The sequence below is a fragment of the Gobius niger genome, assembly GCF_951799975.1.
Source record: "Gobius niger genome assembly, chromosome: 4".
Lineage (NCBI taxonomy): Eukaryota > Metazoa > Chordata > Actinopteri > Gobiiformes > Gobiidae > Gobius > Gobius niger.
In genome coordinates, this window is record NC_136855.1 from 3,317,786 (window position 1) to 3,341,530 (window position 23,745).

General features: G+C 48.8%; 1 protein-coding gene across 1 annotated transcript in view; it reads left to right on the top strand.

The window, feature by feature from the left end:
• Positions 1-19,061, top strand: part of wdhd1 (WD repeat and HMG-box DNA binding protein 1) — a 42,526-nt gene extending 23,465 nt beyond the window's left edge. The window contains exons 20-26 of the mRNA XM_079555095.1: positions 797-882; positions 962-1,021; positions 1,093-1,130; positions 1,267-1,419; positions 2,513-2,655; positions 3,705-3,840; positions 18,816-19,061. Coding sequence (XP_079411221.1) covers positions 797-882; positions 962-1,021; positions 1,093-1,130; positions 1,267-1,419; positions 2,513-2,655; positions 3,705-3,840; positions 18,816-18,983 — 784 coding nt within the window. The 3' untranslated portion in view covers positions 18,984-19,061. The remainder of the gene's footprint in view (positions 1-796; positions 883-961; positions 1,022-1,092; positions 1,131-1,266; positions 1,420-2,512; positions 2,656-3,704; positions 3,841-18,815) is intronic.
• Positions 19,062-23,745: the final 4,684 nt, after the last annotated feature.

The window sequence follows — 23,745 nt, forward strand, 5'->3', positions numbered from 1 at the left end:
AGAGCTGCTGTTTGGATGAAAAATGCCTCCCACCCTCATAGATGTTTTGCTTGTTGAGGCTCCAAAGGTTCTCAATAGGGTTGAAGTCAGGGGAGGAGGGGGTCCACATCATGAGTTTCTCTCCTTTTATGCCCATAGCACCCAGTGATGCAGAGGTATTCTTTACAGTATGACATGGATGAAGATGATTTTGTTCGGGAAAGCAGGGCTCTTCTTTTTGTACAATCCTCCACCTATTTTTTTTAGAGGTAATTTTCACACCTTCAGGGAGTCTAAAGGGCTGACCAGCTCTCTCATCACGGAGGAGGCCCATTGGTTCACTTTTGGTTGTGGAAACACCTCTATCTGCTACTTTTTTCTCATCTAGATCCTTTAGTTAAAGCCACACCGCGTAGGATTTTCGCTTATAAACAAAATTGAAATACTAGCATTTATTTTAGGCTAGCTCATTTCATCATTGGAAAAATGCCTCATGAATGTACAAACAAACATGAGCTTTTGCTGTGAGCGGCTCAGCTCTCCTAAGACATGACTGTAACTTTACCAGGAGTGGGTACGTCTCCAGCTCGTCTCCATGGATGTGTAATGAAAGTCGGTAGATTTTGAGATTTAAATAGGTTTGGTCCCCATCCAAATCCATTCTTTGATTATTCACTGCAGTAATAGCATTTTCTATGTTGAGCTGGTCATTGGGAGCATGTTTTGCACTGATGGCAACAGTATAGTCCAAAATGTTACACAGTGTCCCTTTAAGATAAATGTTGATCAGGTGTTGTGTAATCGTTTCCAGGTTCAGTGAAGCTGCTCCTCGTTGCAGCAGACAACCTCCTGAAGACGAGGACGAGGAGGAAGATCTGGAGGCAGAGCCGCAGCCCCGAAAGAGTACGAGTCACAGAGCGGTTAATATGTGGCAGAGAGGTTCACCCGTCTGACTAAAGCCCTGTTTTATCGTTGTTTTTAGGAGTGAACCCGTTCGCTAAAGACACGGCGGCGTCTCCAGAGAAAGTGTCCCTCAAACCAGGTCAGAGCTCACATCTGTAACAGCTGAAGTATCCTCTGTGTTCTCACTTTAATCATAATCTTGTATTTCAGTGTCTGTGTCCAAAGGCGCTCGCTCCAATCCCTTCAAGGTGAGCTTTCCACACGCTCAAAGTCATCTGGCTTTGGGAGTAACACCGACACGATCGCTGTTGAGTACATGATTAGAGCATTGTACTGATAACCTGATAAGTCTGTGTTTGGTCTAAATCTAAGCTTGTTTCCCAGGTTTCCTCCGGAGCATCTCCCGCTCAGCCGCGCATCGCTAATGTCCTCGACAACATCCCACACAGGAAGTCCGCTCCACTCACTTCCTCTTCCGCCTCTAAGACCAAGAAGAGCCCTGTACTGAAGCCGCTGGCGCCGAGAGCCAAGAGCAAGGTACGAAAACCTGGGTTTACGCTGCAAAGAGTCACATTTAGAAAGAAGTACAACTCTCCTGAAAGCCCGACATCTGTCCTGGAGTTAAGTTTCATAGAATCATTCAGAGGTTTGTGCAAAGCATTAATTAAAAGTCACATTCAGCTCCGGGTTTTACCGAACATTTCAGTACAATTTGTCAGTTTTGTGCAAAAACGAATGTTTTCTGTTGTGTCCTGTTTTATTTATGCATTTTTCTTTCGTTTATTTGAAGATACAAATGTTTAGATATAGACATTGTGTTAAAGCTGCCCTCAGATACTCCATTTTGCCGGCCCGGAATGGTTGCATTCCCTCATCGCTTTGCTAGATGTGCGACCTTTGAAACAGCGAGCTAGCGTTTTCCGCAGAAGCAGCTCAACACCTTCCATCTGAGCAACCGGTTACGGATACAGTGACCTGCACATGACTGTGTTTTTAATCAGTGGCTCACTGCATGTTTTATGTTCAGGACGTCAGTGAATGATCTTTACTCTTTCACAGAGTCATCAGTGTCCAAACAGTCTGTCTGTTCTAAACATAGCATTACGTACTCTTAAGGCTTTATGTGGCTCTGGCAGAGACTGAGAAAGAGATAAGGCCATGGTCCTCAACTCCTCACTTACATGACGCTTTTAAATGTTTATTATGATGTTTGCTTTGTAATGTCATGTAGCTGTTCTTTAGCACATGATTATCTGCACAAAGAAAGTTTCAGCCTTCGCGTTCTGACAGTCTCTGCTCCTGACTTTAGTCCGTTTCTTTCTAGTGCAGCATCTGCCTTTCCTCAGTCTGCTGTTTTCAAACGTGACGCTACATCAGCTGCAGATTAGTGCTCACTACTGACACCTACGAACGATGAAAATTCCAAAAGAACTGCTCAGGACAGCTTTAACCCTGTTATAGCACAATTAAATAAATCATCTGGTTGGAAATAAGATCTTTTTTCTTCTTTCAAGTGCAAAAATATTCCACTGGCTGATTTTTCTTTGACTTGGCAAATCAAAATGAGTCAAAACAAGGTCAAATATTGTACATTTTGCTGGTTCAGTCCTGTTGTTTTTTTTCTTGGCAGACTCAGACTTTGCTGCAGATGAGTTCCAAGGCAAACACAAAGAACCCAGAGCAGAGGCCGATAGAGTCTCCAGCACCAGCTTCACCAGAGGGCGCCCCTCAAAGCGCCCCCCAGAGCGCCCCACAGGACACAGAGAACAAGAGGTACTCCCCACTGCTCCCTCAGGCTGGACACTGCAAACAACAACTTTATTCATTCTTTTAATGATTGAGGATCGGATGAGTCCATCTACTGTTTGTTCTGTTTTAGCACAAAATTAAATGTCTGAGGCAAAATGGAAATCAAAACAAGGCACCAAAGTAATGTTTCTAAGTCTGTTTTTAAGCCCTATCTGCAGGCCAGGACAGGCCAACTTCAAATGATCATTATCCATCATCTTCTACATAAAAACAACTGACTCTCTGTCCGCCGCGGAATCTCCAAATGTTTATTGATTTGTGCGAGACACTGATCATTTCTCAGAGGAAAATGGGTTGTTCAGCCTGTTTCCAAATAACTCCACAGTATTTCGATTCCACTTTGATCACGGTGAAATAGGTGACATTTATCAAGTCAGTTTTCTGATGAATCTCCACATTGCACACACACAATGATCGAGTTTATGAACACACAACTTCATCTGCAAACATTTAAATGGTATTGAACAACATCCTCCATAAGAAACAGTTTCATGATTGTGTAATAGGAAATTGGATTGGATCGATATCGTAAATCACAATTATGGCCAACATTATCAAGTCATTCAATGAATTATACCAAACACAAGGCATTAAACGTCATTAAAATGCATTAAATGAGATTATAATTGAACGTTAAATCGAAAGTTACTATGTAACTATGGTTCTATGAATCCCTCCTGACCGCTAGATGAAATAGAACTAAATTTTGTCAAAAATACAGACATTTTCCTGGCTAAGGTTGTTCTAAAAATACATCAGTTCTTGTCAAAATTGTACTCAGCTGCAGTTTAGGTTGAATTACACACATTTCTTTACTCAAAGCTTTCCTGTTGTGTCCAATTTACGTTTGAATATTGAAATTTCCCTCATTCCTCTGTTTGGTGGGATGTTCTCACATGACAGCCAATGTGTTTGTGGAAGTAAAACGAAAGTTAGTATGTATGCAGCATAATGTCAGTAGATTGGCCCTGCTGCCGTCTCGTGTAATCCCTGGGGTGATGTGTCTGTTCCAGGCCTCAGACCGGCTTCCAGCTGTGGTTGGAGGAGCACAGGAAGTCCATCCTGGCAGAGAACCCGGACCTGGAGGAGACCGACGTCATCAAAGAGGCCATGGGCCGCTTCAGGAGCCTGACAGCAGAGGAGCGGCTGGTGAGAGGGCATTAAGTCATCCTTATGGTCCTTTGCAGCTGCAGCCTCAGTGTCTCAGGAAGGAATAAACTCAAGACAAGGCATTTGGCACCGTGCTGTACGACTAACCTTTATCCAATCGAAATTGAGGTTTTAGCTACTGCGATAACCTGTCTTTGTCTTTATTTCTTCCTTGCGCCTCCACCGTTTGAGTGACATGTTCACCGATCAGAAAGAAGAACAATCAAGTTTGTCTGATCTGCATTAGCTGAAAATGCTTATTTCATTTTATTGATTTCATTCATTAAAAAACAAATGCAACAACAGCATTTAACCTGAGTGAAAAAGAGCAGAAAGAAGTAAAAATGTATAATGTCTGCCCCCCCTAACTCCACATGTGTGTCACACTGCGCAAACTGCTAATTATCTCACTACAAGCAACAAACAACTAGTGTTTTGTGACCTACAGGCAGGGCTGTGTCACAGAAATATCATTTCATCGTAAAGCAGGTCAAAAAAAGCCTCCACTCATCTCATCGCATTAAGCTGCGTCTAAATTGTATCATCTTTATGGCAGGGTATTGACGCAAATTTGAGGCAGAAGCATTTTGCAGCTTGTGGTTCGGAGGGAGAAAAAGCGTGATTCAAAAGATTCAAGATACAAAGATTTTATTCGACAATTCAGTCAAGCTAAATGGTTAATTCGCTCATCCTTGATTGTGGAGTGGGGGGTGGGAGAGTGAGGGTTGGAAGCATGGGAGCATAGGGAGGGAAGGGAGTGAGTTCAGCTTCTTAATGGCCTGGTGTATGAAACTGTTCTTCAGTCAACTGGAGCTGACCTGTAGATTCCGCAGTCTCCTCCCTGAAGGCATGACCTTGAAGAGACTGATGTAGGGTCACCTTTGCGGGTGAGACGGAGATGTGAGATGGAGGAGAGGGCTCTGCAGATCCTCTCCACTGCTCTCACGATGCGCTGGAGGCTCCTTCGGCAGGAGGTAGTGCAGGTGGCGTACCACACAGTGATGGAGCTGGTCAGGATGCTCTCTACAGTCCCTCTGTAGAAGAACCACACAGTGATGGAGCTGGTCGGGATGCTCTCTATAGTCCCTCTGTAGAAGAACCACACAGTGATGGAGCTGGTCAGGATGTTCTCTATAGTCCCTCTGTAGAAGAACCTCACAGTGATGGAGCTGGTCAGGATGCTCTCTATAGTCCCTCTGTAGAAGAACCACACAGTGATGGAGCTGGACAGGATGCTCTCTATAGTCCCTCTGTAGAAGAACCACACAGTGATGGAGCTGGTCAGGGTGCTCTCTATAGTCCCTCTGTAGAAGAACCACACAGTGATGGGGCTGGTCAGGATGCTCTCTATAGTCCCTCTGTAGAAGAACCTCACAGTGATGGAGCTGGTCAGGATGCTCTCTATAGTCCCTCTGTAGAAGAACCACACAGTGATGTCAGGATGCTCTCTGTAGTCCCTCTGTTGAAGAACCACACAGTGATGGGGCTGGTCAGGATGCTCTCTATAGTCCCTCTGTAGAAGAACCTCACAGTGATGGAGCTGGTCAGGATGCTCTCTGTAGTCCCTCTGTAGAAGAACCACACAGTGATGGAGCAGGTCAGGATGCTCTCTGTAGTCCCTCTGTAGAAGAACCACACAGTGATGGAGCTGGTCAGGATGCTCTCTGTAGTCCCTCTGTAGAAGAACCTCACAGTGATGGAGCTGGTCAGGATGCTCTCTGTAGTCCCTCTGTAGAAGAACCACACAGTGATGGAGCTGGTCAGGATGCTCTCTATAGTCCCTCTGTAGAAGAACCTCACAGTGATGGAGCTGGTCAGGATGCTCTCTGTAGTCCCTCTGTAGAAGAACCACACAGTGATGGAGCTGGTCAGGATGCTCTCTGTAGTCCCTCTGTAGAAGAACCACACAGTGATGGAGCTGGTCAGGATGCTCTCTATAGTCCCTCTGTAGAAGAACCTCACAGTGATGGAGCTGGTCAGGATGCTCTCTATAGTCCCTCTGTTTTTATTGGGAGTTTTTTTCAATCACATTTAAATGATCCTCTAACAGTTAAAGGCTAGAAAATGATGCTGACTCTCATTTGAGTTGACAATTTTGAAAATCTTAGAAAAATATCATTTGCATAATAATTTGGTACGCAGTGTAGTTACATTTACATTATTATTCTCAACATAGACCAAACAGTTTAGTTAGGGTGTCCTCCCACAGGATTGTTTTAAAGGATTTTATTGTCATTTGTTTCATTTTTTAGATCATGTTATGTGCAGTCATATTTCTGAAAATCATCTGGGGCCATAACGCATCTGCTGGAGGACAGGATTTGGCCCCAGGGCTTGACGTTGCCCGCCCCTGCTCTAAAGCATAGAAATGACATAAACCTTAGTTTTAAATAAAAACTGTACTCTGTGGTTGAAGAGTACATGGAGTAGCAATAACTGCTAGTCCATATTGCATTTATTGGCCTGTTTCAGCTGCATGTTAGGCTGAGCATTTCTGTCCATTTTCTGTCACTTTTACACATATTTTTGCTCAATCCAATTTACCGTTAACTGGAATGGATACAAGTCTTTGAAAATGATGAATGCACATGTTTTTTCACGTAACATCCATGAAATTGGACTTGCTGCTCCTGTTTTCTTCCTCCTCACTGCTGCTGCTGCTGCTCTTGTGTCTAATGTGATTGTGCGTCGTGTCCTGGGGGTTTGACGAGCTGCACCAGAGCAACAGAGACCTTTAACTAAACTGAAGCCATTTATACATGTGATCCCAGTGAAAACGCTGTGTTTAGGTTAAATATGTTTTCAGTAAACTGAGGAGAGGTGGATATTTCTCACCTGGACAGACGTAGAACAAACTTAAACCATTTAAAGCCACATCCTGTATCAGATGGTCTCGGATAACACACCTTATTTTAGGCATTTCACACTAGGGCGGGAGCGATATGGCCTCGAATTCATATCAGATCATAATGATTTATTTGGCGATGTAACTGACAAAATATGTGGTAGTTTAATTTAAAGCTAATGATTTGTTTTCAAAACTGTTTTCAAATGAATCTAGTCTAAAAAGAAGGGAAATAAAAGCATTAGTGACACGTGTTTGGCGGCAACATGACATTCTTGCAGTTTTCAAAGTATCTCTCAAGTCTACTCACTGCTGTACATGGTGCAGATGGAAAAAGAGGCAAAAGTTTACTGTAGCAGTTGAAAAAATTGGGAGGCTGGAGTGCTACGTTGCTAAGTTGTATAAACTTGGTCTTTTGGGTGCTCTTCAGTGCAGGGATCTGTTTCAGCAAAAAATCAAACAAACTGAGGCACTCCAAAAGTAGAGACCATAAAAAGCCTTTATTTAAACATGGCTAGATAAGTTTCGGCTCTAGACCTTACTCAGGGCAAGCTCGAGATGGCTGCTTCTGTTTACTCTCTTTACTATAGCAAATAGGACTGCTCGATTATAGAAAAAATGTGTCATAATGGAAATCACGATTAGTCACGATTATTTATTGATTAAAAAAATCTTTATTTTTTTTGTTTAATAATCAAAAAAACTATGCAAAATATTTTCTTTGGAAAAGTCCAAATTATATTAAATATGCTCACGTTTCTAAACTAATTCCCTACTGAAAGCTCTATGTCCCACCTGCCTCCTACTGGCAGCCCTCACACCTGCCTGAGCAAACCTGATGACGTCATCACACAGCGCTGTTGGTTTATGTTGGCCCAGCATGTGCCAGTAGCATGTGACAGCTCAGTGGTGGCGCGTGTTCGCGTAGGGTCAGTGGTGGCGTGTGGTCACGTAGGGTCAGTGGTGGCGTGTGCTCGCGTAGGGTCAGTGGTGGCGTGTGGTCACGTAGGGTCAGTGGTGGCGTGTGCTCGCGTAGGGTCAGTGGTGGCGTGTGTTCATGTAGGGTCAGTGGTGGCGTGTGGTCACGTAGGGTCAGTGGTGGCGTGTGCTCGCGTAGGGTCAGTGGTGGCGTGTGGTCATGTAGGGTCAGTGGTGGCGTGTGTTCGCGTAGGGTCAGTGGTGGCGTGTGCTCGCGTAGGGTCAGTGGTGGCGTGTGCTCGCGTAGGGTCAGTGGTGGCGTGTGGTCATGTAGGGTAAGTGGTGGCGTGTGCTCGCGTAGGGTCAGTGGTGGCATGTGGTCACGTAGGGTCAGTGGTGGCGTGTGCTAGTGTAGGGTCAGTGGTGGCGTGTGTTCGCGTAGGGTCAGTGGTGGCGTGTGTTCGCGTAGGGTCAGTGGTGGCGTGTGCTCGCGTAGGGTCAGTGGTGGCGTGTGGTCACATAGGGTCAGTGGTGGCGTGTGCTAGTGTAGGGTCAGTGGTGGCGTGTGCTCACGTAGGGTCAGTGGTGGCGTGTGCTCGCGTAGGGTCAGTGGTGGCGTGTGCTCGCGTAGGGTCAGTGGTGGCGTGTGCTCGCGTAGGGTCAGTGGTGGCGTGTGCTAGTGTAGGGTCAGTGGTGGCGTGTGGTCACGTAGGGTCAGTGGTGGCGTGTGCTCCCGTAGGGTCAGTGGTGGCGTGTGGTCACGTAGGGTCAGTGGTGGCGTGTGTTCGCGTAGGGTCAGTGGTGGCGTGTGGTCACGTAGGGTCAGTGGTGGCGTGTGCTCCCGTAGGGTCAGTGGTGGCGTGTGCTCCCGTAGGGTCAGTGGTGGCGTGTGCTCCCGTAGGGTCAGTGGTGGCGTGTGCTCCCGTAGGGTCAGTGGTGGCGTGTGGTCACGTAGGGTCAGTCGTGGCGTGTGCTCGCGTAGGGTCAGTGGTGGCGTTGCGTGCTCGTGTATTGTCCGTGGTGGCGTTGCGTGCTCGTGTATTGTCCGTGGTGGCGTTGCGTGCTCGTGTATGGTCAGTGGTGGCGTTGCGTGCTCGTGTATTGTCCGTGGTGGCGTTGCGTGCTCGTGTATTGTCCGTGGTGGCGTTGCGTGCTCGTGTATTGTCCGTGGTGGCGTTGCGTGCTCGTGTAGGGTCAGTGGTGATGTGTGCTCGTGTGGGGTCAGTGGTGATGTGTGCTCGTGTGGGGTCAGTGGTGGCGTGTGCTCGCGTAGGGTCAGTGGTGGCGTGTGGTCATGTAGGGTCAGTGGTGGCGTGTGCTCGCGTAGGGTCAGTGGTGGCGTGTGGTCACGTAGGGTCAGTGGTGGCGTGTGCTAGTGTAGGGTCAGTGGTGGCGTGTGCTAGTGTAGGGTCAGTGGTGGCGTGTGGTCACGTAGGGTCAGTGGTGGCGTGTGCTAGTGTAGGGTCAGTGGTGGCGTGTGCTCACGTAGGGTCAGTGGTGGCGTGTGCTCGCGTAGGGTCAGTGGTGGCGTGTGCTCGCGTAGGGTCAGTGGTGGCGTGTGCTAGTGTAGGGTCAGTGGTGGCGTGTGGTCACGTAGGGTCAGTGGTGGCGTGTGGTCACGTAGGGTCAGTGGTGGCGTGTGGTCACGTAGGGTCAGTGGTGGCGCGTGTTCGCGTAGGGTCAGTGGTGGCGTGTGGTCACGTAGGGTCAGTGGTGGCGTGTGCTCCCGTAGGGTCAGTGGTGGCGTGTGCTCCCGTAGGGTCAGTGGTGGCGTGTGCTCCCGTAGGGTCAGTGGTGGCGTGTGCTCCCGTAGGGTCAGTGGTGGCGTGTGGTCACGTAGGGTCAGTCGTGGCGTGTGCTCGCGTAGGGTCAGTGGTGGCGTTGCGTGCTCGTGTATTGTCCGTGGTGGCGTTGCGTGCTCGTGTATTGTCCGTGGTGGCGTTGCGTGCTCGTGTATGGTCAGTGGTGGCGTTGCGTGCTCGTGTATTGTCCGTGGTGGCGTTGCGTGCTCGTGTATTGTCCGTGGTGGCGTTGCGTGCTCGTGTATTGTCCGTGGTGGCGTTGCGTGCTCGTGTAGGGTCAGTGGTGATGTGTGCTCGTGTGGGGTCAGTGGTGATGTGTGCTCGTGTGGGGTCAGTGGTGGCGTGTGCTCGCGTAGGGTCAGTGGTGGCGTGTGGTCATGTAGGGTCAGTGGTGGCGTGTGCTCGCGTAGGGTCAGTGGTGGCGTGTGGTCACGTAGGGTCAGTGGTGGCGTGTGCTAGTGTAGGGTCAGTGGTGGCGTGTGCTAGTGTAGGGTCAGTGGTGGCGTGTGGTCACGTAGGGTCAGTGGTGGCGTGTGCTAGTGTAGGGTCAGTGGTGGCGTGTGGTCACGTAGGGTCAGTGGTGGCGTGTGCTAGTGTAGGGTCAGTGGTGGCGTGTGGTCACGTAGGGTCAGTGGTGGCGTGTGTTCGCGTAGGGTCAGTGGTGATGTGTGCTCGTGTGGGGTCAGTGGTGATGTGTGCTCGTGTGGGGTCAGTGGTGATGTGTGCTCGTGTGGGGTCAGTGGTGGCGTGTGCTAGTGTAGGGTCAGTGGTGATGTGTGCTCGTGTGGGGTCAGTGGTGATGTGTGCTCGTGTGGGGTCAGTGGTGGCGTGTGCTCACGTAGGGTCAGTGGTGGCGTGTGGTCACGTAGGGTCAGTGGTGGCGTGTGCTCCCGTAGGGTCAGTGGTGGCGTGTGGTCACGTAGGGTCAGTCGTGGCGTGTGCTCGCGTAGGGTCAGTGGTGGCGTTGCGTGCTCGTGTATTGTCCGTGGTGGCGTTGCGTGCTCGTGTATTGTCCGTGGTGGCGTTGCGTGCTCGTGTATTGTCCGTGGTGGCGTTGCGTGCTCGTGTAGGGTCAGTGGTGATGTGTGCTCGTGTGGGGTCAGTGGTGATGTGTGCTCGTGTGGGGTCAGTGGTGGCGTGTGCTCGCGTAGGGTCAGTGGTGGCGTGTGGTCATGTAGGGTCAGTGGTGGCGTGTGCTCGCGTAGGGTCAGTGGTGGCGTGTGGTCACGTAGGGTCAGTGGTGGCGTGTGCTAGTGTAGGGTCAGTGGTGGCGTGTGCTAGTGTAGGGTCAGTGGTGGCGTGTGGTCACGTAGGGTCAGTGGTGGCGTGTGCTAGTGTAGGGTCAGTGGTGGCGTGTGGTCACGTAGGGTCAGTGGTGGCGTGTGCTAGTGTAGGGTCAGTGGTGGCGTGTGGTCACGTAGGGTCAGTGGTGGCGTGTGTTCGCGTAGGGTCAGTGGTGGCGTGTGGTCACGTAGGGTCAGCGGTGGCGTGTGCTTGTGTAGGGTCAGTGGTGGCGTGTGGTCACGTAGGGTCAGTGGTGGCGTGTGCTAGTGTAGGGTCAGTGGTGGCGTGTGGTCACGTAGGGTCAGCGGTGGCGTGTGCTCCCGTAGGGTCAGTGGTGGCGTGTGGTCACGTAGGGTCAGTGGTGGCGTGTGTTCGCGTAGGGTCAGTGGTGGCGTGTGCTCCCGTAGGGTCAGTGGTGGCGTGTGGTCACGTAGGGTCAGTGGTGGCGTGTGCTCACGTAGGGTCAGTCGTGGCGTGTGCTCGCGTAGGGTCAGTGGTGGCGTTGCGTGCTCGTGTATTGTCCGTGGTGGCGTTGCGTGCTCGTGTATTGTCCGTGGTGGCGTTGCGTGCTCGTGTATGGTCCGTGGTGGCGTTGCGTGCTCGTGTATGGTCCGTGGTGGCGTTGCGTGCTCGTGTATTGTCCGTGGTGGCGTTGCGTGCTCGTGTATTGTCCGTGGTGGCGTTGCGTGCTCGTGTATTGTCCGTGGTGGCGTTGCGTGCTCGTGTATGGTCCGTGGTGGCGTTGCGTGCTCGTGTATGGTCCGTGGTGGCGTTGCGTGCTCGTATATGGTCCGTGGTGGCGTTGCGTGCTCGTGTATTGTCCGTGGTGGCGTTGCGTGCTCGTGTATTGTCCGTGGTGGCGTTGCGTGCTCGTGTAGGGTCAGTGGCGGCGTTGCGTGCTCGTGTATGGTCCGTGGTGGCGTTGCGTGCTCGTGTATGGTCCGTGGTGGCGTTGCGTGCTCGTGTATGGTCCGTGGTGGCGTTGCGTGCTCGTGTATGGTCCGTGGTGGCGTTGCGTGCTCGTGTATGGTCCGTGGTGGCGTTGCGTGCTCGTGTAGGGTCAGTGGCGGCGTTGCGTGCTTGTGTATGGTCCGTGGTGGCGTTGCGTGCTCGTGTATGGTCAGTGGCGGCGTTGCGTGCTCGTGTAGGGTCAGTGGTGGCGTTGCGTGCTCGTGTATTGTCCGTGGTGGCGTTGCGTGCTCGTGTATGGTCAGTGGCGGCGTTGCGTGCTCGTGTAGGGTCAGTGGTGGCGTTGCGTGCTCGTGTATGGTCCGTGGTGGCGTTGCGTGCTCGTGTATGGTCCGTGGTGGCGTTGCGTGCTCGTGTATTGTCCGTGGTGGCGTTGCGTGCTCGTGTATGGTCCGTGGTGGCGTTGCGTGCTCGTGTATGGTCCGTGGTGGCGTTGCGTGCTCGTGTATGGTCCGTGGTGGCGTTGCGTGCTCGTGTATTGTCCGTGGTGGCGTTGCGTGCTCGTGTATGGTCCGTGGTGGCGTTGCGTGCTCGTGTATGGTCCGTGGTGGCGTTGCGTGCTCGTGTATGGTCCGTGGTGGCGTTGCGTGCTCGTGTATGGTCCGTGGTGGTTCATTGGGGATGAGTCCTGACGGTGCATTCATTTGGCCTCTCAGCTCAGTCTGAAGAAGCTCGATACAAATAAGACAATAACATCCTGCTGCCATGACAACGCCGGGCTGTGGACCTGGGGCAAACTGGCTTTAGTCCTGGTTTAGTCCTTGATTAGTCTTGGTTTTGTCCAGGCTTAGTCCCATTTCAGTCTCTGTTTAGTCCTGGACTTTGTCTCGGTTTAAGCCAGGTTTAGTCTTGGTTTAATAGTCAATAAGACTGTAAAGTAACATGTGCAATAATCTCTGTATCAGCTGCACTTTATTAACTCTGAGTGATCTTCTTGAACGCCGACTGTAACAAGTGAATTTCTCCTTTGTGAGATCAATAAAGGATTATCTTATCTTATCTTAGTCCTTGCTTAGTCCAGGTTTAGCCCAGGTTTAGTCTCAGTCTAGTCCCGGTTTAGTGTCAGTCTAGTCCCGGTTTAGTCTCAGTCTAGTCCCGGTTTAGTGTCAGTCTAGTCCCGGTTTAGTGTCAGTCTAGTCCCGGTTTAGTGTCAGTCTAGTCCCGGTTTAGTCTCAGTCTAGTCCCGGTTTAGTGTCAGTCTAGTCCCGGTTTAGTGTCAGTCTAGTCCCGGTTTAGTGTCAGTCTAGTCCCGGTTTAATCTCAGTCTAGTCCCGGTTTAGTCTCAGTCTAGTCCCGGTTTAGTGTCAGTCTAGTCCCGGTTTAATCTCAGTCTAGTCCCGGTTTAGTCTCAGTCTAGTCCCGGTTTAGTGTCAGTCTAGTCCCGGTTTAGTGTCAGTCTAGTCCCGGTTTAATCTCAGTCTAGTCCCGGTTTAGTCTCAGTCTAGTCCCGGTTTAGTGTCAGTCTAGTCCCGGTTTAGTGTCAGTCTAGTCCCGGTTTAGTGTCAGTCTAGTCCCGGTTTAGTCTCAGTCTAGTCCCGGTTTAATCTCAGTCTAGTCCCGGTTTAATCTCAGTCTAGTCCCGGTTTAGTCTCAGTCTAGTCCCGGTTTAGTGTCAGTCTAGTCCCGGTTTAGTCTAGTTTCTCTGGTGCTGATTGAGGCTATATTTGTATTTAGAGCCACCTGTGCTGGCAACAAAGACAGTAATGACACGTCTCCATTCAGATCTGTGCACGAGAGTGTGCACGTGTGTGTGTGTGTGCGCACATGCACGTGCACGTGTGTGATCAGCGCTGACAGATCTAAACAAAAGCAGAGTGAGTCACCTCCAGAGACTGAACCAGGACGTAAGTGAGACCGGATCCTCAACACAACTACTTTATTCTACATTTATAAATCAGCACAAATGCCCGAGGTTTGAATGTGTAACTGTTTAGAGCATCATTTATATTTAAGAGAAAGAAAATACTCCTACTTAACAGACAAATCGTAATATGTCAAAATATTCACATTCATTGACGGTAAACCACAGATCAGGACAGTTCCATGTGTCGTCGTATTGCTTTCAGCACAAATGAGCCCTTATGTCGTCTTTGGAGGCACTGTGTAGGCACTTTGTAGGCACTGTGTAGTCACTGTGTAGTCACTGTGTAGTCACTGTGTAGGCACTTTGTAGGCACTGTGTGGGCACTGTGTAGGCACTGTGTAGGCACTTTGTAGGGACTTTGTAGGCACTTTGTAGGCACTGTGTAGGCACTTTGTAGGCACTGTGTGGGCACTGTGTAGGGACTTTGTAGGCACTGTGTAGGCTCTGTGTAGGGACTTTGTAGGCACTGTGTGGGCACTGTGTAGGCACTTTGTAGGCACTGTGTAGGGACTGTGTAGGCACTTTGTAGGCACTGTGTAGGCACTGTGTAGGGACTTTGTAGGCACTTTGTAGGCACTGTGTAGGCACTTTGTAGGCACTGTGTGGGCACTGTGTGGGCACTGTGTAGGGACTTTGTAGGCACTGTGTGGGCACTGTGTAGGCACTGTGTAGGCACTGTGTAGGCACTGTGTAGGGACTTTGTAGGCACTTTGTAGGCACTGTGTAGGCACTGTGTAGGGACTTTGTAGGCACTTTGTAGGCACTGTGTAGGCACTTTGTAGGCACTGTGTGGGCACTGTGTAGGGACTTTGTAGGCACTGTGTGGGCACTGTAGGCACTGTGTAGGCACTGTGTAGGCACTGTGTAGGGACTGTGTAGGCACTTTGTAGGCACTGTGTAGGCACTGTGTAGGCACTGTGTAGGGACTTTGTAGGCACTTTGTAGGCACTGTGTAGGCACTGTGTAGGGACTTTGTAGGCACTTTGTAGGCACTGTGTAGGCACTGTGTAGGCACTGTGTAGGGACTTGGTAGGCACTTTGTAGGCACTGTGTAGGCACTGTGTAGGCACTGTGTAGGGACTTTGTAGGCACTGTGTAGGGACTTTGTAGGCACTTTGTAGGCACTGTGTGGGCACTGTGTAGGGACTTTGTAGGCACTTTGTAGGCACTGTGTGGGCACTGTGTGGGCACTGTGTAGGGACTTTGTAGGCACTTTGTAGGCACTGTGTAGGCACTGTGTAGGCACTGTGTAGGGACTTGGTAGGCACTTTGTAGGCACTGTGTAGGCACTGTGTAGGCACTGTGTAGGGACTTTGTAGGCACTTTGTAGGCACTGTGTGGGCACTGTGTGGGCACTGTGTAGGCACTGTGTAGGCACTGTGTAGGGACTTTGTAGGCACTTTGTAGGCACTGTGTAGGCACTTTGTAGGCACTGTGTAGGCACTGTGTAGGCACTGTGTAGGCACTGTGTAGGCACTGTGTAGGGACTGTGTAGGCACTGTGTAGGCACTTTGTAGTCACTGTGTAGGCACTTTGTAGGCACTGTGTGGGCACTTTGTAGTCACTGTGTAGGCACTTTGTAGGCACTGTGTGGGCACTGTGTAGGCACTGTGTGGGCACTTTGTAGGCACTGTGTAGGGACTGTGTAGGCACTGTGTAGGCACTGTGTAGGCACTGTGTAGGCACTGTGTAGGGACTTTGTAGGCACTTTGTAGGCACTGTGTGGGCACTGTGTGGGCACTGTGTAGGGACTTTGTAGGCACTGTGTGGGCACTGTGTAGGGACTGTGTAGGCACTGTGTAGGCACTGTGTAGGCACTGTGTAGGGACTTTGTAGGCACTGTGTAGGCACTGTGTAGGCACTGTGTAGGGACTTTGTAGGCACTTTGTAGGCACTGTGTAGGCACTGTGTAGGGACTGTGTAGGGACTTTGTAGGCACTTTGTAGGCACTGTGTAGGCACTGTGTAGGGACTGTGTGGGCACTGTGTAGGGACTTTGTAGGCACTTTGTAGGCACTGTGTAGGCACTGTGTGGGCAATGTGTGGGCACTTTGTAGACACTGTGTAGGGACTTTGTAGGCACTGTGTAGGCACTGTGTGGGCAATGTGTGGGCACTTTGTAGACACTGTGTGGGCACTTTGTAGTCACTGTGTAGGCACTTTGTAGGCACTGTGTGGGCACTGTGTAGGCACTGTGTGGGCACTTTGTAGGCACTGTGTAGGCACTTTGTAGGCACTGTGTGGGCGCTGTGTAGGCACTTTGTAGGCACTGTGTAGGCACTGTGTAGGCACTGTGTAGGCACTTTGTAGGCACTGTGTAGGCACTGTGTGGGCACTGTGTAGGCACTTTGTAGGCACTTTGTAGGCACTGTGTAGGCACTGTGTAGGCACTTTGTAGGCACTGTGTGGGCACTGTGTAGGCACTGTGTGGGCACTGTGTAGGGACTTTGTAGGCACTTTGTAGGCACTGTGTAGGCACTGTGTGGGCACTGTGTGGGCACTGTGTAGGGACTTTGTAGGCACTGTGTAGGCACTGTGTAGGCACTGTGTGGGCACTGTGTGGGCACTGTGTGGGCACTGTGTGGGCACTGTGTGGGCACTGTGTGGGCACTGTGTGGGCACTGTGTAGGGACTTTGTAGGCACTGTGTAGGCACTGTGTGGGCGCTGTGTAGGCACTTTGTAGGCACTGTGTAGGCACTGTGTAGGCACTTTGTAGGCACTGTGTAGGCACTGTGTGGGCACTGTGTGGGCACTTTGTAGGCACTGTGTAGGCACTTTGTAGGCACTGTGTGGGCACTGTGTAGGCACTGTGTGGGCACTGTGTGGGCACTTTGTAGGCACTGTGTAGGCACTTTGTAGGCACTGTGTGGGCGCTGTGTAGGCACTTTGTAGGCACTGTGTTGGCACTGTGTAGGCACTGTGTAGGCACTTTGTAGGCACTGTGTGGGCACTGTGTGGGCACTGTGTGGGCACTGTGTAGGGACTTTGTAGGCACTTTGTAGGCACTGTGTAGGCACTTTGTAGGCACTTTGTAGGCACTGTGTAGGCACTGTGTAGGGACTTTGTAGGCACTGTGTGGGCACTGTGTAGGCACTTTGTAGGCACTGTGTAGGCACTTTGTAGGCACTGTGTGGGCACTGTGTGGGCACTTTGTAGGCACTGTGTAGGCACTTTGTAGGCACTGTGTAGGCACTTTGTAGGCACTGTGTAGGCACTTTGTAGGCACTGTGTGGGCACTGTGTGGGCACTTTGTAGGCACTGTGTAGGCACTTTGTAGGCACTGTGTGGGCACTGTGTAGGCACTGTGTAGGCACTGTGTAGGGACTTTGTAGGCACTGTGTAGGCACTGTGTGGGCACTGTGTGGGCACTGTGTGGGCACTTTGTAGGCACTGTGTAGGCACTTTGTAGGCACTGTGTGGGCGCTGTGTAGGCACTTTGTAGGCACTGTGTTGGCACTGTGTAGGCACTGTGTAGGCACTTTGTAGGCACTGTGTAGGCACTGTGTGGGCACTTTGTAGGCACTGTGTAGGCACTTTGTAGGCACTGTGTAGGCACTGTGTAGGGACTGTGTAGGCACTGTGTAGGGACTGTGTAGGCACTGTGTAGGCACTGTGTAGGGACTGTGTAGGCACTGTGTAGGGACTGTGTAGGGACTGTGTAGGCACTGTGTAGGCACTGTGTAGGGACTGTGTAGGCACTGTGTAGGGACTGTGTAGGGACTGTGTAGGCACTGTGTAGGCACTTTGTAGGCACTGTGTAGGCACTTTGTAGGGACTGTGTAGGCACTGTGTAGGGACTGTGTAGGCACTGTGTAGGGACTGTGTAGGCACTGTGTAGGGACTGTGTAGGCACTGTGTAGGGACTGTGTAGGGACTGTGTAGGCACTGTGTAGGCACTTTGTAGGCACTGTGTAGGCACTTTGTAGGGACTGTGTAGGCACTGTGTAGGGACTGTGTAGGCACTGTGTAGGGACTGTGTAGGCACTGTGTAGGCACTGTGTAGGGACTGTGTAGGCACTGTGTAGGGACTGTGTAGGCACTGTGTAGGGACTGTGTAGGCACTGTGTAGGCACTTTGTAGGCACTGTGTAGGGACTGTGTAGCGGCGCTGGGAGGGCATCAGATAAACTCGTCAAACACGGGGTGCTCCAGGTCACCCACTGTATCCACACATTTCTGCTGTCCAGGGATTTCTGTTCTCGACTGGTCACTTTTCCTGATCCTTTTTAGCTTGTTTTTGTTTTTGAGATACTGAAACCACACGGTGATATTTACTCCATTTTCTCAGTGTTCAAAGCACAGATTTTAAAAAATAAAGTGCTCATTATGTGGCTGTACATGAGCATGTATATGTGTGTATATAGAGATTTTGATATATATCAGGTTAGTAATTGATTCTTTTTATGACGACATGCATATTAACCTCTTAACTCCCGCCTGAACCGAGAGGATCTTTTTCCTCACGTCATCAGATTTTTTTTTCCATCATTTTTTTTGTTGGGTATTCAACAATTTTTTGTAACTTTTTTGTCATTTTTTTGTCACATTTTTGTCATTTTTTTTTACATTTTTGTCACATTTTTGACATTTTTTTGTAAATTTTTTGTTATTCTTTCGTCACATTTTTATAACTTTTTTTCATTTCTTTGTCATTTTTTATCAAATTTATGTCATTTTTTCATCACATTTTGTCAAATTTCTGACATTTTTTTTGGTCAAATTTTTATCAAATTTTTGTCATCTTTTTGTCATTTTTTATCAATTTTTTGTCATTTTTTCGTCACATTTTTGTCTTTTTTTGGTCAAATTTTTGTCATTTTTTTTGGTCAAATTTTTATTACATTTTTATCACATTTTTGTCATTTTTTTGTCAAATTTTTGTGACATTTTTGCCACTTTTTCCATCAATGTTTTCTCGCTTTTTTGTCACATTTCCATCATTGTTTTCGTCTCAGTTTTGTTGCTATTTTCACAGCTTTTTTTCCAGAAGCTTTTGGATTGGGGTAAAGCCAAACTGTAGAAAATGTGCTCGGTTCAGGTGGGAGTTAAGGGGTTAATGAACGACCACATTCAAGACATTAACCTCCTAACCCCCGCCTTAACCGAGCACATTTTCTACAGTTCGGCTTTACCCAAATCAAAGCTTCTTGACTGGAGCTTACATTTGGGCCTAATTTATCTCCCATTTGCGTATACTCTTAATATCTGGGAGTTTAATGCTTTACTCTTTGTATTATTATTATTATTAATATCCAGTAAATCAATGCTATGTTAAATACTTGCGTGTGTTGCAGTCGTGGACGGAGCGAGCCAAAGGTCCGAGCTGCGACGACGCCAAGAAGAGGAAGCGTCCTGAGGAGGAGGGAGGAGACGAGGGAAGGAGAGAGGAGACCCCTGAGGAGACCAGCGCCAAGAAGCCCAAGACCGCCGCCGCCAAACTGTCTGCCTTCGCCTTCAACTGACCCCGCCCCTTTAACCAAGCCTATTGAGTTTGATCATGTGATGTTCAAATTTGACTGTTTTAAAGTGTTCAATAAATATTTTCTCAACTATAGTATTTTTTAATGATGATTCTCCATAAAAACAGACCAAGCTCTTTCCTTTACAATGTTTATTATGGCTGACGCACGGAATCCCCCTGACAATGACTTTGAATACTGAAATCATTCAGCACTTTGAGTTTAGTAATGATTTGATTGAGCAGCTTGTACTTTTATTGGAGTGGTATCTGGCCTGTAGTATCTCTAGTATGTGTGTCATGTCTTAATCCTTTTGGCTCTCGCTGAAACACTCCTTGATGAGACATTCCAAAATGGAGGATTACTCATTATTACACAATATGAAACTGCAGGAGAGGAATGTGTCCTGGGCTGTGGAAGAGAAGGGAAGGGTTGGGTTAAATGCAGAGACACATTTCCCTACGGGGACAATAAAGTAAACAAACAAACAAACAAATAAACAAACATGGTAAAGACGACAACAGTTTAACACAACAGCGTGAGTGTGTTCACAGATGTGCAGGTGCATTAGCGACAGCAGCAGATCTGAGGGTGGACAGACCACATAGTGACATAGAGCAGTGGAAATGACCACACGGTGATGGAGGAGGAGGAGAGGATGGACCACACGGTGATGGAGGAGGAGAGGATGGACCACACAGTGATGGAGGAGGTGAGGATGGACCACACTGTGATGGAGAGAGAGGATGGACCACACGGTGATGGAGGAGGTGAGGATGGACCACACTGTGATGGAGAGAGAGGATGGACCACACGGTGATGGAGGAGGAGGAGAGGATGGACCACACGATGATGGAGGAGGAGAGGATGGACCACACAGTGATGGAGGAGGAGAGGATGGACCACACGGTGATGGAGGAGGTGAGGATGGACCACACGGTGATGGAGGAGGAGAGGATGGACCACACAGTGATGGAGGAGGAGAGGATGGACCACACAGTGATGGAGGAGGAGAGGATGGACCACACGGTGATGGAGGAGGAGAGGATGGACCACACTGTGATGGAGGAGGAGAGGATGGACCACACGGTGATGGAGGAGGAGAGGATGGACCACACGGTGATGGAGGAGGTGAGGATGGACCACACTGTGATGGAGGAGGAGAGGATGGACCACACGGTGATAGAGGTGAGGATGGACCACACGGTGATGGAGGAGGAGAGGATGGACCACACAGTGATGGAGGAGGAGAGGATGGACCACACGGTGATGGAGGAGGAGAGGATGGACTCGATGATGGCTGTGTAGAACTGCACCAGCATCTTGGTCGGCAGCTTAAAGGAACAGGCCACCATTCTTCCACACTGAGACATGTTCTTACCTGAGCTTAGACGAGTTGATGTGTACCTGTCTGGTCTTTGTGCGTGCGCTCAATCACGCAAAAAGAACAAAGACGTTGTTAGCATTCGGCCTCTCCCAATGTATTCCTATAGCTCCAAATGGGGGTGAAGTTGGAAGCGACCACGCTCTTCCACGGACACAAAGACCAGACAGGTACACATCAACTCGTCTAAGCTCAGGTAAGAACATATCTCAGTCTGGAGAAACGGTGAACTGTTCCTTTAAGTTTCCTCAGCTGCCACAGGAAGAACATCCTTCTTCTTCTTCTTCTTCTTCTTCTTCTTCTTCTTCTTCTTCTTCTTCTTCTTCTTCTTCTTCTTCTTCTTCTTCTTCTTCTTCTTCTTCTTCTTCTTCTTCTTCTTCTTCTTCTTCTTCTTCTTCTTCTTCTCCTTCAAGCTCAACTCAGAAAATGCTGTTACAGCGTTGCTGCATTTTTGTCACATTTTTGTTACATTTTTGTCATGTTTTTGTCATGTTTTTTTATGCTTTTTCATAGCTTTTTTGCGTGTTTTCGTGACATTTTTCGTGACTTTTTGTGTTTTTTTGTGTGTATTTGTTGTGTATTCGTCACTCTCTTGTGTTTTTGTTTTGTTATTATGGCTGTTTTGTTGGTTTTTCATTGCTTTTCTTCATTGCTTTGCTGTGTTTTCGTCTCTTTTTTGTCATGTTTTTATTGATTTTTCATTGCTTTTTTTCGCTGCTTTGTTTTTTTTTCACTTTTTGTGTTTTTTTTTGGTTGCTTTGTCGTCACATTTTTGTTGTGTCTTTGTGGATTTTTTGTTGGTTTTTTCATAGCTTTTTATCGTTGCTTTTTGTCACGTTTTTTTGTTACTTTTCCGCCACATTTTTGTTCCGTTTTCATCTATTTTAATGCTTTTCTTTTAAGCTTTTAGATTTAGGTAAAGCCCTGACCGGCCCTTCTGTGCTCTTCCAGAATGAACATGGGTAAAATCCTACACGGTGTGGCTTTAAAATAATTCACTCAAGTAGACGTAAAAGGTAATGACCCTAATATTTCGTCAAATAGCTTCATTTCAACCTTATTTGCACTGAAGATGTATTCATAGGGACAAGGGGGAAAAAAGTACAGTTACTTCAAAAGTTACTTAAGTAGCCTACATGTAGCCTACTTGAGTAAATGTAACACTTTCTGTGTTTCCTTCACGTTTTGCCCCATGGCCGTCCGTGTCATGAATCTCCACTCATTTCATTCATGTTTTCCGCGGCCCCGCCCCCTTCGCCGCTCTCGCCCAATGGGAGCGCTCGCCCGGGTAATCCGCTGCTATAAAGCCGGAGGATGCTGAGGCTGCGAGAAGAGCAACAGATGACACTCTCCGCGGAGCCCTGAGCACGAAGACACGAGCGCAGCCCGCTTCAGCCCGCTTCAGCCCGCTTCAGCCCGACACTCCGAGGGGAAACCACACACACACACCTGCGGGCAAGGGACGGAAACTCCCGCGAGGCAGCACCCGGAAACACGGTCACAATATCTGCTCCGGTCAGGCGACAGGACAGCTGGAAGACCCCGCGACACGGGGGAGCTTTACCGACGCCGCTGATTAAGAGGAGAAACCAGCTGCGCCTTTATTACAAAATACCCGCGAATCCAGTTTCTGTCTTCACACCGCGGCCGAGAGCGAGCGCGAGGAGCAGGAGGAGCGGCGGAGGGAAACGTAAAGAACCGGAGAAGAGGAAATATCCGTGCGCCTCTACTCGACAACGCGACGCTGACCTGCTCCTGTGTGCGCGTTTAGTCCAAGAACACGGCTGCTGATTTACTGGAGACGAGAGGTGAGTTCGCTTTTTGTCCGAAGCTGTCACTTAATCAGCAGGTGGCGCTGTTAGGGTCAACGTGTTTGGTCTCATTAATATAAATTTTTATTTTGAACTAATCAGTAAGTGTTACAAAGTCCATTTGGGTAATCTGGGCTTCATTTCGTTTATGTGTCTTGTTTTCTTCTGCATTGGCTGAAAAGGGCAGCTTAATTGGCTACTTGTGGAAAAACTCCCGTCAGTTCGGCTTTACCCAAATCTAAACGCTTCTGGGATGTAGCGCCTGGCCAGTGTAATACCTAATTTAAAGGTCCTATATCATGCAAAATCGACTTTTTGGAGCTTTTAGCCATGTTCTTATGCTATTTCCTTATCAAAAACACCCCCAGAGTGGTTTGTGGCTTCATTCACGCAGCTCTCAGTAATCCTCCTGAATCCTGCTCTCTGAGGCTCCGCCCTCTCCTGGTGAACGACTGAGTGTTCAGTTGTGTCGTAGCAGCGGAACGGAAGTGCTCGACGTCTGTAATGTAATGTCTTAATTCTATGCTTGCGGCCTGATTTTAATTTGTAAAACAGCGTTTTCATTATTTCTGTCATAAGAGAGAAACAAAGAGAAAAAAAAAAGAAAAAAAAGAATTAAAAAAAAAGAAAGGATGTGCCCGAGGTGCTTCCAGGTCAGCTGTGGCCAAAACAAACACATCCCCTGAGCGTCTGAACAGACGTCATGTTTGCGCTGCAGCTGTGAAGATGGAGCTCGTTATAACTGGACACACCTGTTCTTTATTCTTAACTAACGATCATGTCACGGAGAAAAAGAAGCGCGTTTGGCTACGAGGACGAGGAGTTTATTCAACCTTTTTCAGGAAGAGGCCACTCAGCTGTTTTTTTTCTCCGGGATTCAGCGACTATCACCAAAATATTGTTTTTCTGTGACTGTCTCTGATGGATGTTTGGTGAACCTTCGCCAGAATCAAAGTGGATTAACTTTTATAACCAACGCGAGTCCCATAATGTAAACAGCGATGGACCAGAGGGTGAGTCAGTCCAAACGCGGGTTAGCTTGTGTGTTAGCATATTAGCATGTGTGTTAGCCATTTATGAAGCTGTGTTGCAGATGTCAACTCTGTATAACTGCATCGTGAAGCAATTTCACTTATTGCTGTTTATTTATATTACGGTAAAGTATGTGCGGAGAGAGGGGGCGGAGTTAACTGAATCGAAGCGTTTTGTCTTCCGGGTTTGAAAAATACCTCCAGAAAACACTTATATTTATCACAAAAATGAGTGCTCCATAGTGGGTACAATATATCATATACATGCCTATACTTAACTTTGGGATGGCTAAAATAGCATGATATAGGACCTTTAAAAGCTAAGACCTGCAGAAACTGTTGGTGGCTCTTGTTGATACTTGTGAAGGGTGAGAACACTCCGGTTCAGGTGGGGTTAAGAATCTTTAATCCAAGACCAAATTATTTGCCTTTTTTACCTTATTTTGTGAGTTTTTCAGCTGTAAAGATGCCGTAGATTTATTTTAGTCACTTGAGTGTTCTTTCTACTTTTGGAGGCGGTTCCTTCCGGCTGACTGAAG